The sequence below is a fragment of the Phoca vitulina genome, unplaced genomic scaffold (genome assembly GCF_004348235.1).
Source record: "Phoca vitulina isolate PV1807 unplaced genomic scaffold, GSC_HSeal_1.0 scaffold99, whole genome shotgun sequence".
Taxonomy (NCBI): Eukaryota; Metazoa; Chordata; class Mammalia; order Carnivora; family Phocidae; genus Phoca; species Phoca vitulina.
The window spans coordinates 190,771-205,704 of record NW_022589802.1 but is presented as its reverse complement, the minus strand read 5'-3'; the positions used below and the strand labels follow the sequence as shown (position 1 = coordinate 205,704).

Genomic DNA, 14,934 nt, shown 5'->3' with positions numbered 1-14,934 from the left:
CCTTGGGGGGGGGGGGGGGGGGGGGTCCGCTCGCTGGGCGGGGACCCAGGTGGCTCCTGGGGTTCGGGGCGGCGCGCTGGCCTCCATGCGGCCCCGGGGCGGGAGCGGCCCCCGCCCGCGCGCCCGGCCACCCGGCTCTCCCTGGGCGCCCCCGCCCGGCGCGGTGGTACGGTCCGGGTTTAAAAGGCCCCGGCGGCCGCGGGCCTGCCCAGTGTGTGGGCGCGGCGAGGGCGCGCACGGGGCGCGGCGGCGGGGCCGCGCGAGTGGGGCCGGTGTGGGGCTCGGGGGCGCGTCCACGTGGCTGGCAGGCGGCCACCCGGAGCCAGCGGCAGCGGAGGGACAGGTAGGTAGGTGGCCTCCATAGCCCGCCGGCCGTGCGGAGCCAGCCGGCTCGGCGGCCCGGGGCTCGGCCAGCTCGGGGATCGGGCTCGGCCTTGAGGGGGTCGGGCCCTGCCTCTGTGTTGCATCTCGGGCGCCGGCCCGACTGGTCCTTCGTGCCCAGCGCCAGCAAGGACCGCCGGTCTGAGCCCAGCTCCCCTGCCCTATGGGGACCCTTTGTGGCTGAGGAGCGGCCCCTCCAAGGACTGCTGCGGCGTCTCCATCCACTAGGTACTCGTGGGTCGGCCGAGCGGTGCCCCTGGTGGGAGCAGGGCGAGCCAGGCCATCCGCACGGTGGGGGGCATTGGGGAGTGGGGCGCTGGAGGCGCATCTCTGTGAGGGACTGTCCCTTTCGTCGGGCTCTCTGCTGGCAGCTGGGTGTGCCTGTGATGCTTGCGGCTCCCACTTACAGGTGGAGGTTGGGATGGGGGCTTGGGTTGCGCATCCTGCCTTTCCAGGTCTCTCTCCCAACCCGTCTCCGTCTCCATTCCTAGGCTTGTATTCCTGCGGGGTGTGGAGGAGGTTAGGGTGGGATGTGCCCCCCCCCTTCTCTTCTGCCTCCCTTTCTTCTCTGGCTGTTGCATTAGGGGTCCAGGATGCAGACCTGACAAAAGAGCCCCAGAGAGATGATCAGTCTGAGCTGAAACTCTGCTATTTCAAGCAGGGCCTGTTCCTTGTTCTAGCAAATGCATTTTTTCCTTTCTATCTTATATGCCTTCTTACTTTGGTTCCCTGCTCTCCCCAAGCTGGGTACCTTGTGTCCCCCTTGGGGCTGGGGTACAGAGACACTGCTTTGCGGCCTGGAGCTGGCCGGGAACCTGGGTGTGGCCTGGGGGCGAAGACCTGGCCAAGCTGGGCACTGTCCCTACGGCCCCCGCCCCGTCTCCCCGAGGCCTTGCTGTATTTGGGGACATTGCTTCCTTTCCATTGGGCTCCTTGTGCCCCCCACACACCTCCCCTTCCCCAGCTAACCTCTGGATTTGGAGGGAGAGCTGCACAGGGCTGCCTGGACCATCTGTCTGGCTGTGCCCGAGCAGAGCCTGACTTATGTCTGTCTTGGCGCGTGGCTGTGGGGGCAGGCACAACTCGGCTTTGTGTTGCAGTGGGTAGGCCAGACAGCAGGCTCCTGGACAGCTAGCTGAGGGAGGCCCTCGGGGCGAGGAGGCAGCTGGGGCCAGGACTGGGGATGTGATGGCGCCGGGTCCATTCTCAGACCTTAATGCCTCCGACGTCTGACCTGGGTCTCCTGGTGGCAGTGCCACTCTGGAGTGGAGTCCTCCCCCCTCCCCAACACACACACTTGTGATTGTTCACTCTCTGCCTTTCCCCATCCCCCGACTTGGGCGTGGGGTGTCTGTGTGGCCTGGGGCTTGCCTACAGTCCCTCTTGTATGTGGCTGGCCACCCTCAGCTCCGGGATCCGGTGTTTGGGATCTCATTCTGGGAGGGCCTCCCGCCTTGCCTTTCCCAGCATCTGGCTCTGCTGTCCCCTCTTGGGTGTGGCCCAGTTGAGGGGAGGCCTCCTGGCTCCTTTCCAGCAGGGCTTGGGGGATGATTGATGGCCCTCCAGCCTGCCTGTGCCGGTGCTCACTCATGCGCCCTGGTGGAGGCCACGGTCACCATCTGCGACTCTGGTCTGGGGGTGGCTGAGTGGCCTCCACCGTCTGTGGCACGGGGCTCAGCCCGCTGGGGGCCCTAGGCCAGGTGGGGCAGGAGGAAGGCCGGCAGCCTGGGCCAGGGCCTCTGATTCGCACTTGCTTTCTCCCCTCAGGCCTGTGCCCGGGCGCAGCTGCTGGCCATGCCCGCTGTCTGCCTCCTCCTGCTGGTCCTCCCTGCCCTGGCGGGGGCCGTGGGCAGCAGCAGGCCCTTCCCGGCCTTCTTGGTGACAGACACTACGCTCACGCACCTGGCCGTGCACCGGGTGACTGGGGAGGTGTTTGTGGGTGCAGTGAACCGCATCTTCAAGCTGGCCCCCAACCTGACCGAGCTGCGGGCCCACGTCACGGGGCCCGTCGAGGACAATGCTCGCTGCTACCCACCCCCCAGCATGCGAGTGTGTGCCCACCGCCTGGCACCTGTAGACAACGTGAACAAGCTGCTGCTCATAGACTACGCGGCCCGCCGCCTGGTGGCCTGTGGCAGCATCTGGCAGGGCATCTGCCAGTTCCTGCGCCTGGACGACCTCTTCAAGCTGGGTGAGCCCCACCACCGCAAGGAGCACTACCTGTCAGGGGCTCAGGAGCCTGACTCCATGGCCGGCGTCATTGTGGAGCAGGGGCAGGGGCCCAGCAAGCTGTTCGTGGGCACCGCTGTGGATGGCAAGTCCGAGTACTTCCCCACCCTCAGCTCCCGCAAGCTCATCAGCGACGAGGACAGTGCCGACATGTTCAGTCTGGTGGGTGAGCCCACTCGCCGGTTCACCTTCTCGGGCCAGCGGCCAGGCCCTCTTCCCCTGGTGTGTCCTCTCAGCCCTCTCGAGAGCCGGCTCCCGTTGCCCTCCTTGCCTTCACCCTGTCCTGACCCGAGAGGAGACGAGTGGCTGAGGCCGGGAGGCCGGGCTAGGGCACAGGATGGGGCTGCTCGCCCTGCCCTCTGTGGCCTTTCTGGCCTGGGCTCCTAGGACCATATGGGCAGGGTGGGGGCATGACGGAAGCCCGGGGCGGCGGGGGGGCCTGAAGTGGGGCTGTGGGAGCCTCGTCCCACGCTCCCCTCAACCTGCTCCCCAGGTGTACCAGGACGAGTTTGTCTCCTCGCAAATCAAGATCCCCTCAGACACGCTGTCCTTGTACCCCGCCTTTGACATCTACTACATCTACGGCTTTGTGAGCGCCTCCTTCGTGTACTTCCTGACGCTGCAGCTGGACACCCAGCAGACGCTGCTGGACGCGGCGGGCGAGAAATTCTTCACGTCCAAGATCGTGCGCATGTGCGCCGGGGACTCGGAGTTCTACTCGTATGTGGAGTTCCCCATCGGCTGCTCCTGGCGAGGCGTCGAATACCGCCTGGTGCAGAGTGCCCACCTGGCCAAGCCCGGCCTGCTGCTGGCCCAGGCCCTGGGCGTGCCGCCCGACGAGGACGTCCTCTTCACCGTCTTCTCTCAGGGCCAGAAGAACCGCGCCAGCCCGCCACGGCAGACCGTCCTCTGCCTCTTCACCCTCAGCAACATCAATGCCCACATCCGGCGCCGCATCCAGTCCTGCTACCGCGGGGAGGGCACGCTGGCCCTGCCCTGGCTGCTCAACAAGGAGCTGCCTTGCATCAACACCGTGAGCGCTGCCCCCGCTCCCGGCCGGGCCCCCGCGCGCTGCCGTGCCGTCCATCGCAGGCTGGCCTAGGCGCTCCCTACCTCTGCTCCCCTCTGCCTCCCCGGGCCTGCCTTCTTGCTGTTGACGGCTGCCCTCTGTTCGTGGGATACCCTTTCTCCCCCTGTGCCTGCCCTAGCCGGCTGCTCCGTGCTCCATCTCCTGGGCAGCCCCATCGTGCAGGCCTCGGAGGTGTGCCTGGGGCCACCTGCTGCCTCGTCCTCCTCGTCCTCCTCAGCCCCTGACTTCCTGGTGGGGGTGGGGGTGGTCCCAAGGCCAGCAGTTGGGCTTGGCTGGTGGGGAGCCGGTTCCAGATCCTGCTTCCTTCCAGAATATGGGGTCTTGTGCCCCCAAGCTCTGACTCTCACTGCCCCCCTCCTGTTTCACCAGCCCATGCAGATAAATGGGAACTTCTGCGGGCTGGTGTTGAACCAGCCCCTGGGGGGCCTGCACGTGATCGAGGGGCTGCCCCTGCTGGCTGACAGCAGCGACGGCATGGCCAGTGTGGCCGCCTACACCTACCGCCAGCACTCTGTGGTCTTCGTCGGCACTCGGACTGGCACTCTGAAGAAGGTAGGATGAGGGGCTCTGAGGCCTCGGACAGGGCACGGCCCCTGGGGGAAGGCGGACTTCCCAGGCTGGGCCCTAGGAACCTGGTCGCGCTCCACCCTCACCAACAGTAGTGCCCGCTGTGGCCCGAACGGCTGGCTCGTGTGACGGAGCCCAGGCCCGTCTCAGGGCCTCCCTGCTAGGAGAGCAGGGCCCCGGCTGAGCCGTCACTGCCAAGTCCTCTGCTGAATGAACGAGGAAGAAATGTGGGTGTAACGCCCCCCTCCCTCGTGCCCTCTTGTCCCCTCGTGGGCACTGGGGCTGCTTCCATTCCGGGACGGGGGTAGTGGGACAGGGGTAGATGGACTCTGGGAGCCGCAGTGTGCTCTGAAGGGATAGGAGTCAGGATGACCACCACGGGCTGCCCCCAGGAGGTCTGTAAAGAGAGCCTGCTGAGTTTTGGGGGGCCTGGTCTGCTCCTCTCCTGGGCCCTCATTCGCATCTGTAACCGCGTCGGGGAGGCGTCATTCCCAAACCACACCGTGCCTCCCTCTAAGGTGTACTTCTCAGTAAGTTTGCGAGCTGTGCAAGCGTCACCACGCTCTTGTGCTGGGACGGTGGCAGCCCCCCAAAACGCCCTCCCCCCAGAGTTCTCCCCCCCGCCCCATCTCCTCCCGGCCTAGACACCATGAATCTCTGCATCTCTAGTTCTTGGAGGCCTTTTGGACTGGTTGAGTCACCCCCAGTGGCTTCCAGGGATGGCCTTTGAACCCTCCTTCCTCTGCCTGTGGCGGCCTGGGGGGTGGGGCGGGCAGGTGAGCGCCGAGCCCGGCCAGGCCCTGGCTTCAGCTTGATAAGAGGATGTCCTGCGTGCGTGCGGGGCCGCTATGGCATCAGGCTGGCTTGTCTCGGGGCCCAGGTCCGAGTCGATGGCTCCCAGTACGCACACCTCTACGAGACCGTGCCTGTGGTGGATGGCAGCCCCATACTCCGAGACCTGCTCTTCAGCCCTGACCACCGGCACATCTACCTCCTGAGTGAGAAGCAGGTGGGCCCGAGGCGGGCGGCGGCGGGCGGCGGGGTGGGGGCAGGGCGGGTACTGACGCGGCTGTCCCCAGGTGAGCCAGCTCCCGGTGGAGACGTGCGAGCAGTACGTGAGCTGCGCGGCCTGCCTTGGCTCGGGGGACCCCCACTGTGGTTGGTGTGTGCTGCAGCACAGGTGAGGACGGCCGTGGGGGGCCCTGCTCCGCGGAGGGGCCAGCCGGGCCTGCTGTTGATTGCCCACACGCCCGTTTCTCCCGCTCACGCCCTCGTGGCCTCATCCTCCGTCCCCTTCTACTTCATCCAACTAACGAGCAGAACCTCTATCCCCAGGGACGCCCCTTGGGCCGCAGGGGACGAGGCCAAAGCACACTGTTGCCTGGCACTGTGGGCCGGGCCGGCTGGCCCCTCTTCCCTGCAGGCCTCCACGGCTCCCCTGGCCCGGGCCCTCCGGGGCAGCTGCGTAACGGGCTGTGGCCTGATCCCACGCAGATGCTGCCGCCAAGGGGCCTGCCCGGGTGCCTCAGCCCCACACGGCTTCGCTGAGGAACTGAGCAAATGTGTCCAGGTGCGGGTCCGGCCCAACAATGTTTCGGTGACCTCGGCCGGTGTGCAGGTGAGTGGCGTGGTGGGTGCGGCTGTGCGGGCCTGTGCGTGCGCGCGGGCGCGGGGTGAGGCGGGGGCGGCGGCGGGGGGGGGTCCCCTCCTGCTCTGACTCCTCTGCCTCCCCCAGCTGACGGTGGCCATGCGCAACGTGCCGGACCTCAGCGCTGGTGTGAGCTGTGCCTTTGAGGAGGTGACGGAGAGCGCGGCCGTCGTGCTGCCCTCCGGGGAGCTGCACTGCCCCTCGCCCTCCCTCCAGGAGCTCCGGGCTCTCACCCGGGGGCATGGTCAGTGGGCTGGGGCTCTCCGGGCTGGGGGCACTGGCCGGCCCGGGCTTGCTCACGGCCACCCCTGGGCTCGCTGCAGGGGCCACGCGCACCGTGCGGCTGCAGCTGCTCTCCAGGGAGACGGGGGTGAAGTTCGCCGGGGTGGACTTCGTCTTCTACAACTGCAGCGCGCTCCAGTCGTGAGTCCTGGCCTTTCTGACGTCCGTCCCCGCATCTCTTCGTCCCTTGCTGTGTCGTGCGGGCCTCAGGCGGGCCCTCGCGCCCCCTTCCTTCCGTTTCCCGCACGGCCTCTAGGAGGGTGGTCGGAGGGGCAGGCCCGGTCCTCTGCGACCTCTGAAGCGTCTCCCCACCAGGTGCATGTCCTGCGTCGGCAGCCCTTACCCCTGCCACTGGTGTAAGTACCGCCACGTGTGTACCAGCCACCCCCACGAGTGCTCCTTCCAGGAGGGCAGGGTCCACAGCCCTGAGGTGAGGCGGGTGCCGGGCGCGGGGGGGCTGGGCTCCCCGTGGGCTGGCCCCTGGCTTCTCTGCCTTTGCTCTCCTGGGTTTCTCGGAGCCTCTTCGGTTCGGGCCTAGCCCAGCTGGGCCCCGGGGCCGCCGCCGCCGCGCGTGTTTGGCTGATGGGCCTTCTCCCCGCAGGGCTGCCCTGAGATCCTGCCCGGCGGGGACCTCTTGATCCCAGTGGGCGTCATGCAGCCTCTGACCCTGCGGGCCAAGAACCTGCCGCAGCCGCAGTCGGGCCAGAAGAACTACGAGTGCGTGGTCCGGGTGCAGGGGCGCCAGCAGCGGGTGCCGGCCGTGCGCTTCAACAGCAGCAGCGTGCAGTGCCAGAACGCCTCGGTGCGCGCCCCCGGGGCTGCGCGGGCTGCGCGGGCTGTGCGGGCTGCGCGCGCTCTGGGCTCACGCGGCTCCCTCTCTCCCAGTACTCCTATGAAGGCGACGAGTCCGGCGACGCCGAGCTGGACTTCTCTGTGGTCTGGGATGGGGACTTCCCCATCGACAAGCCTGCCACCTTCCGAGGTGAGGGGCGGGTGGGGCCGAGGAGCCCGCCTCCTGGGGCGCCGTGGCCGTGAGCTGCCCCCCCAGCGGTGCCCTCTGCCCGCAGCGCTCCTGTATAAGTGCTGGGCGCAGCGGCCCAGCTGCGGCCTCTGCCTCAAGGCTGACCCTCGCTTCAACTGTGGCTGGTGCGTCTCGGAGCACAGGTGCCAGCTGCGGGCGCACTGCCCAGCCCCCAAGACCAACTGGATGCACCCGAGCCAGAAGGGCACCCGCTGCAGCCACCCCCGCATTGCCCAGGTGGGCCCCCCCCCCTTCGGTCGGTCGGGCACCCGACGCGAGCCTGGGCTCACCCTGTCGCCTCTCCTCCTGCTCTGCAGATCCACCCCCTCATGGGGCCCAAGGAGGGAGGCACCCGGGTCACCATCGTGGGCGAGAACCTGGGCCTCAGCTACCGAGAGGTGGGCCTGCGGGTCGCGGGCGTGCGCTGCAACTCCATCCCCTCCGAGTACGTCAGCGCCGAGAGGTGAGTGCGGCTGTGCGGGTGCCGGGGCCCTGGGCCCTCCGCCGCGGGCCCTGACCTTCTGGGACCCCTAGGATCGTGTGTGAGATGGAGGAGTCGCTGGTGCCCAGCCCGCCGCCAGGGCCTGCGGAGCTCTGTGTGGGCGACTGTTCCGCTGACTTCCGCACGCAGTCCGAGCAGCTCTACAGCTTTGTGGTGCGTGGGCTGCCTGCCCTTTCCCCCCCCCCCCCCTCTGGAGCCCCCCCCCCCCCCCCCCCGGCTGCCTCCTCCCTCCCCTCAAGGCTGCTTCTTGCACAGACGCCAGCATTTGACCGCGTGAGTCCCAGTCGGGGCCCGGCGTCCGGGGGCACACGGCTCACCATCTCCGGGAGCTCTCTGGACGCCGGCAGCAGGGTCACCGTGACTGTGAGGGACGGCGAGTGCCAGTTTGTGAGGTGGGCAGGGCCCTGTCAGCCTCAGCCTGGGCGCTGCATACGGGGCCCCAAGGGCACGTGGGTCATGGCCCTGGGCTGCCTGCCCTGAGCGCCCTCCCTGCTTGCCAACGTAGGAGAGATGCTGAGGCAATTGTGTGTATCTCACCCGTATCGACCCTGGGCCCCAGCCAGGCCCCCATCACCCTGGCCATCGACCGCGCCAACATCTCCAGTCCTGGAGTCTTCTACACCTACACCCAGGACCCCACTGTCACTCGCCTTGAGCCCACCTGGAGCATAATCAAGTAAGACCCTAGGAAAAATGGGGAGCCTGGCCAGCAAAGCCTGGGGCCTTGCCTGGTGACTGGAGCCTTGGGCATCAAGTTACACATCCTGTGAGCCCGAGCCCTCATAGGCACAGGGGGCAGTGTCCTCCCAACAACACAGCCCCTGGCATTCACCTGGTGCCCCCAGGCCCAGGAGGCCCTGGGCTCCCCAGCAGCCTGGATAGCTCTCCAGGGCCAGGCCGGGGGCAGTGGGGGAGGGAGCCTGAGGCCCCTCCCCCACTGCCCCCAGTGGAAGCACTGCCATCACTGTGAGCGGGACCCACCTACTGACAGTCCAGGAGCCCCGGGTCCGGGCCAAGTACCGAGGCATCGAGACCACCAATGTGAGCACACCAGCTGCCGTCGCCCCGCCCCCTGCCCCTGCCCCCTGAGGCCTCACGTGCCAGGCTGCCCTCCTTTGTCCCCACAGACGTGCCAGGTGATCAACGACACCGCCATGCTATGTAAGGCCCCCGGCATCTTCCTGGGACGGCCCCAGCCCCAGGCCCAGGGTGAACACCCCGACGAGTTCGGCTTCGTGCTGGATCATGTGCAGACGGCCCGCTCCCTCAACCGGTCCTCCTTTACCTACTACCCTGACCCCAGCTTTGAGCCACTTGGGCCCTCTGGTGTCCTGGATGTCAAACCTGGCTCCCACGTGGTGCTGAAGGTATGGGTGGGGCACAGGGACAGGGAGAGGCAGGGGGGTGGGGAGCCCCGGCTGTGACCGTGTCCTCCACCCACAGGGCAAGAATCTGATCCCCGCAGCGGCTGGCAGCTCCCGCCTCAACTACACGGTGCTGATCGGGGGCCAGCCATGCGCCCTCACGGTCTCCGACACGCAGCTGCTGTGTGACTCACCCAGCCAGACGGGCCGGCAGCCTGTCATGGTGTGTGGGGGGTGGGGAGGCCGCCAGGGGCGAGCGCGGTGGGCGGGGCTGCGAGCTCAGGGCGGGCTTGTCCCCGCAGGTGCTGGTGGGCGGCCTGGAGTTCTGGCTGGGTACCCTGCACATCACGGCTGAGCGGGCGCTGACCCTGCCGGCCGTGGTGGGCCTGGCGGCAGGCGGTGGCCTCTTACTGCTGGCCATCACCGCCGTGCTGGTGGCCTATAAGCGCAAGACCCAGGATGCCGACCGCACGCTCAAGCGGCTTCAGCTGCAGATGGACAACTTGGAGTCCCGCGTGGCTCTGGAATGCAAGGAAGGTGCCTGGACCGGGGGTGTGCTGTAGGGCGGGGGGGTGGGGGGGGGTGGGCTCTTCCCTGCTCCGCTCACTCTCCCTCCCCCCCCTCCACAGCCTTTGCTGAGCTGCAGACAGACATCAATGAGCTGACCAATCACATGGACGGCGTGCAGATCCCGTTCCTGGACTACCGGACCTACGCCGTGCGCGTGCTCTTCCCGGGCATCGAGGCCCACCCGGTGCTCAAGGAGCTGGATGTGAGTCCCTGCCTCGCCTGCCCACTCCTCATCCCCTCCGGGCCACCCCGCTCTCTGAGACTCCCTGTCCCTCCCAGACCCCCCCCAATGTCGAGAAGGCCCTGCGCCTCTTTGGGCAGCTGCTCCACAGCCGCGCCTTCGTGCTCACCTTCATCCACACGCTGGAGGCCCAGAGCAGCTTCTCCATGCGAGACCGGGGCACCGTGGCCTCGCTCACCATGGTGGTCCTGCAGAGCCGCCTCGATTACGCCACGGGGCTGCTCAAGCAACTGCTGGCGGACCTCATAGAGAAAAACCTGGAGAGCAAGAACCACCCGAAGCTGCTGCTGCGCAGGTACTACGAGGCCCCAGCCCCGCCCTCTGCCAGCCCCACCCCTGCCAGAGCAGGTCCTGCCTGGGCCGCCCTCTGCCCGCTGGCCCAGCACCCCTTATGCCCTAGGACCGAGTCGGTGGCTGAGAAGATGCTTACCAACTGGTTCACGTTCCTGCTGCACAAGTTTCTGAAGGTGCGCTGGGGGGGGGGGGGGGGGCGGGCGGCGGGCAGGCGGGTGGCCGGACGTGATGGGGGAGCGAGAAGCAGCTAACTGTCCGGCAGGCGGCAAGCCATGTGCCCGACCCTGGCCGCAGGAGTGTGCCGGGGAGCCGCTTTTCTTGCTCTACTGCGCCATCAAGCAGCAGATGGAGAAGGGCCCCATTGACGCCATCACGGGCGAGGCACGCTACTCCCTGAGTGAGGACAAGCTCATTCGGCAGCAGATTGACTATAAGACGCTGGTGAGCTGGGGGCCGCGTGGACAGGGCTTTGGGCACGAGGGGAAGAAGCCTCACTCAGGCCCCACCTTGTCCTCGCCCTCACCCTCAGACCCTGCACTGTGTGTTCCCGGAGGGCGAGGGCAGCGCTCAGGTCCCAGTGAAGGTTCTCAACTGTGACAGCATCACCCAAGCCAAAGATAAGCTGCTGGATGCTGTGTACAAGGGCATCCCATACTCCCAGCGCCCCAAAGCTGAGGACATGGACCTAGGTGACCTGCCCTTTCCTTTCCTCCTGGCCCCCACCCTGTGGCCACATTACATTGGCTGGCATTCACACCCCCACTTGGGCTCTGTCCTCTGAGGGGAGCGGGTCCAGGGACTGGGGGGCTCCGAGCAGGACCTCAACGGCTGTCTGTGGCCTGCAGAATGGCGTCAGGGCCGCATGGCCCGCATCATCCTCCAGGATGAAGATGTCACCACCAAGATCGAGTGTGACTGGAAGAGGGTCAACTCACTGGCCCACTACCAGGTGAGGGGCTGGGGGCCTCCTCACCCCCAGGGCCACCGAGGAGCCACGGCCCTGCCCTGAGGACACAGGAGCCGGGGCGCTTTGCCCCTGCGTTCACGGTCCCTCCTCAGGGTCGGGGTTGGCGGTGGCTCCGGCCCCTCGGCTCCTCGGCCCCCTCTTGCACTGCTGCCCTCTGCCTCCGGGGTTTCCAGGTGACAGATGGCTCCTTGGTGGCCCTGGTGCCCAAACAAGTGTCCGCCTACAACATGGCCAACTCCTTCACCTTCACTCGCTCCCTCAGCCGCTACGGTAGGTGCCTTCAGTGTGGTGGCCTCTGCCCCGGGGAGGCCTCCGGTCCCGTAGAGCCTAGAGGTGGGGGTGGGCCGGTGCGAGCAGGCAGGCCCCCCCCCCGGCCTGCTGGGCTCCTGGAACAGAGCGGGGCAAGAGCCGGGGTGATGGCCTGAGGGGCACACCTGTCCTCGGCCCCAGAGAGCTTGCTGCGCACGACCAGCAGCCCCGACAGCCTCCGTTCTCGGGCGCCCATGATCACGCCCGACCAGGACACTGGCACCAAGCTGTGGCACCTGGTGAAGAACCACGACCACGCCGACCACCGTGAGGGGGACCGTGGCAGCAAGATGGTCTCAGAGATCTACCTGACGCGACTGCTGGCCACCAAGGTGTGCGGCTGCCCTGAGCCACTCTGGCCTCAGCACAGACACCTTCTAGCCTGGCCTGGGCCCTGTGGTGGGCCTGGCCTGCCGTGGGGGGAGGCCGCGGGATCGTTCACATCCAGCGGGCCTTTCTCAAGGCCTTTGCTTCAGGAACTCCCAGCCTGAGGCTGAGGCTGACGCTGGGCCTGTGGTGGGCGAGGTCCCTGCAGGGAAGCCCTGCCCATTGCCTATCCCCCGTCCCCCTGTCGTGCTGCGGGGCCGTCCCGGCCTGGCCCCCTCACGGCCTGTGCTCTTGCCGAGCCCCCACAGGGCACGCTGCAGAAGTTCGTGGACGACCTCTTTGAGACTGTGTTCAGCACGGCCCACCGGGGATCAGCCCTGCCCCTGGCCATCAAGTACATGTTTGACTTCCTGGACGAGCAGGCCGACCAGCGCCAGATCAGTGACCCCGACGTACGCCACACCTGGAAGAGCAACTGGTACCGCCTGGTGCTGGGGCCGGGTGCACGGAGGGGGCCGCGCGCGGAGGGCAACGGATGGGGGCTGCACCATGGCCACCGAGTGGGGGGGGCTGGGGGCGAGCGTGTGTCCGGACATGGGCTCTGCTGGGCGTGTGGGACGCTGGTCGCGGGGCCGCCATGCAGCACAGATGCGGTGAGGACTCGTATTTCTCCCTACATGAAGGCTGGCAGAAAGTTAAAGAAAATACCATTAAGCTCAGTATGTCACCCCGGCTGTCTTTGGGCGAGATGTGCACAGGCCGGACGGGGAGCAGAGAAGGGAGCAGGGGGGAGCCTCAGGTGCCCGTTCCTCTGTCCAGTCTGCCCCTGCGCTTCTGGGTGAACGTGATCAAGAACCCACAGTTTGTGTTCGACATCCACAAGAGCAGCATCACGGACGCCTGCCTGTCAGTGGTGGCCCAGACTTTCATGGACTCCTGCTCCACGTCTGAGCATCGCCTGGGCAAGGACTCGCCGTCCAACAAGCTGCTCTATGCCAAGGACATCCCCAACTACAAGAGCTGGGTGGAGAGGTGGGCCCTGCCCTGCTGCCCCACGCTGGGTTGGGGGGCGGGAAGCCAGGTGTGCAGCCCAGGGAGCCTGCTTTCCTCCACCCCGTCCCCCCGCCCACCCTGGCCGTGTCAGCTTTAGGAAAAAGGCCCAGAGAATGGCCTGAGAGCCGGGGCAGGGGTTTTGGTGGCACCTGCCTTTATGACCGACTCAGAGTTCCAACAGGTACTACCGGGACATTGCAAAGATGGCGTCCATTAGCGACCAGGACATGGATGCCTACCTGGTGGAGCAGTCCCGTCTCCACGCCAGTGACTTCAACATCTCAAGCGCGCTCAGTGAGCTCTACTTCTATGTCACCAAGTACCGCCAGGAGGTGCGTGCCAGTCCCACAGGCCCCCGGTTGTTAGGCCCTGACCATGCACTCGGCGGCAAAGGCAGGGGGCTCAGTGAGGGCGAAGGGTGCTCCAGGGTGCCGGAGGGGACAGAGGAGGCATAGGGCCTATCTCTTGAGATTGCTCATGATGCCTCGCCTAAGCAGCTGCCAGGCTAGCACAGGTGATACTTTCTGGAGATGTTGGGATATGAGGGACCTAGGAGAGAAGCCACGGGCCAGAGAACAAAGTTCTGGTTGGGCAAAAGTAAATGCCCAGGGAAGGGATGGGCTGGGGGGGGCTGGATTGGGGGAGATTGGGGGGGTGGGGCCCAGAGGGGTGAGGCCAGAAGGTAGGCAGGGCTAGTGCCTTATAGGGCCCATGGCATTTGTGACTCCAGCCTCAGGAGGTTGGGAACATGGAGGTATGGACTTGAGGATGTATTATTGCTGGAAATAAGAACCTGTGAGCCAGGACACGGCCCTGAAAGCCCTGAGCCTGCACGAGCTCACCGAGGGCGGCCGAGAGCGGCGGCCCACGCACCGAGCCCTGGGGCCCTGGGACACTCGGAGGTGGCAGAGAAGAGAGGGAGCCGGCAGCGGAGACTGAGGAGGGGCGGCCAGGGGTCCGGGAGGGACCCCGAGAGTGCAGGTGCACGGTGACCTCCCGGTACGGGAATGAGCCGTGCCCACGCGCGCACACACGCACACACCCGGGGAGGGGTGGTCAGGGAGGAGGGGGTGATGCACCCCGCCGGGGGCTGCTGACGGTCACGGGGGGGGAGGTCCCAGCAGGCTCGCTGCGCTTGGCAACGGGCTCCTGGAGACCTGCACAAGAGAGGTTCGGGGTGGGTGCGGGTGGCGGGGGTTCGGAGGGGATGGGGACCTCGGGGACAGCCAGTCCGGGCCGCTCTCGGGAGGGGCTTCCCTCTGGCCCCAGAGAGGAGGGAGCGAAGTTCTGCAGCGGGAGGGGCTTCAGGGTGGAGGAGAAGCTGCCCCCCCCACCCCACCCCACCCCCGTGTTCCCAGGGGAGGGATGACGGCTCCTCCCCGCACGTGCCCGGGGGTGGGGGGGCGGCCAGACAGGAAGGGGTGCGCCGAGGCGCGAGGGAGGGAAGAGCTCCGGCTGGGGAGGAGGGCTCTGCCCCGAAGGCACCGGCCCCTCCTCGCCAGCCCGGGGGGGACCCTCCTCCCCCAGGTTCTCAGCGCTCTGGAGCGAGATGCCTCTTGTCGGAAGCATAAGTTGCGACAGAAACTGGAACAGATCATCAGCCTCGTGTCCAGCAACCCCTAAGGGTGGCGGAACCGGTGAGGAGGAGGGGGCGTCTCAGTCCTGAGCTGTCCTCTGGGCTGAGCCCCGGATCCGGGGGGCAGGGGGGCGGGGGCCGGGGGGGTCACCGGGCCGATATGCCCCCGGCACACCTGGGCCCCATTCATTAGTGCCTTCCTCTGGGCCCTGCGTGGGGGCAGGGGTGACAGGACCAAGCCCCTGACCCCGGCAGCAGCAATACCCCTGCCCTCCTGCCCTCCCTCCTGCCCCCCTGCCCCCTGCCCTCCCCCCTGCCCTCCTGCCCTCCCTCCTGCCCCCCTGCCCCCCCTGCCCTCCTGCCCCCCCGTCCCCCTGCCCCCCTGCCCTCCCTCCTGCCCCCCCGCCCCCCTGCCCCCCTGCCCTCCTACCCCCTGCCCCCCTGCCCAGGCGTGGTGGCAGCCCCCGCCCTCCTTGCTATTTATACCCCCAAGCACCTATTTATTTAATTTAT

General features: G+C 67.3%; 1 protein-coding gene across 2 annotated transcripts; it reads left to right on the top strand.

Moving 5' to 3' along the window:
* Positions 1-254: 254 nt before the first annotated feature.
* PLXNA3 (plexin A3) lies at positions 255-14,536 on the top strand. 2 transcript variants are annotated; one of them, XM_032397520.1, is made up of 33 exons: positions 255-343; positions 2,149-2,772; positions 3,104-3,643; positions 4,070-4,252; positions 5,148-5,276; positions 5,347-5,447; positions 5,762-5,885; positions 6,003-6,159; positions 6,239-6,338; positions 6,513-6,627; positions 6,799-6,999; positions 7,083-7,179; positions 7,265-7,455; positions 7,536-7,681; positions 7,753-7,873; positions 7,976-8,112; positions 8,226-8,396; positions 8,668-8,761; positions 8,848-9,087; positions 9,164-9,307; positions 9,387-9,621; positions 9,714-9,856; positions 9,934-10,190; positions 10,296-10,362; positions 10,484-10,630; positions 10,719-10,878; positions 11,035-11,138; positions 11,330-11,426; positions 11,607-11,797; positions 12,101-12,270; positions 12,612-12,824; positions 13,027-13,177; positions 14,373-14,536. In XM_032397520.1, exons 2-33 carry the CDS (start codon positions 2,176-2,178, stop codon positions 14,466-14,468), a joined length of 5,619 nt encoding a protein of 1,872 aa, XP_032253411.1. In that variant the 5' UTR covers positions 255-343; positions 2,149-2,175; the 3' UTR covers positions 14,469-14,536. The 2 variants fall into 2 exon arrangements, with proteins under 2 accessions (XP_032253411.1, XP_032253412.1); XM_032397521.1 differs by lacking the exon at positions 255-343 and adding an exon at positions 378-609.
* The last annotated feature ends 398 nt before the right edge of the window (positions 14,537-14,934 follow it).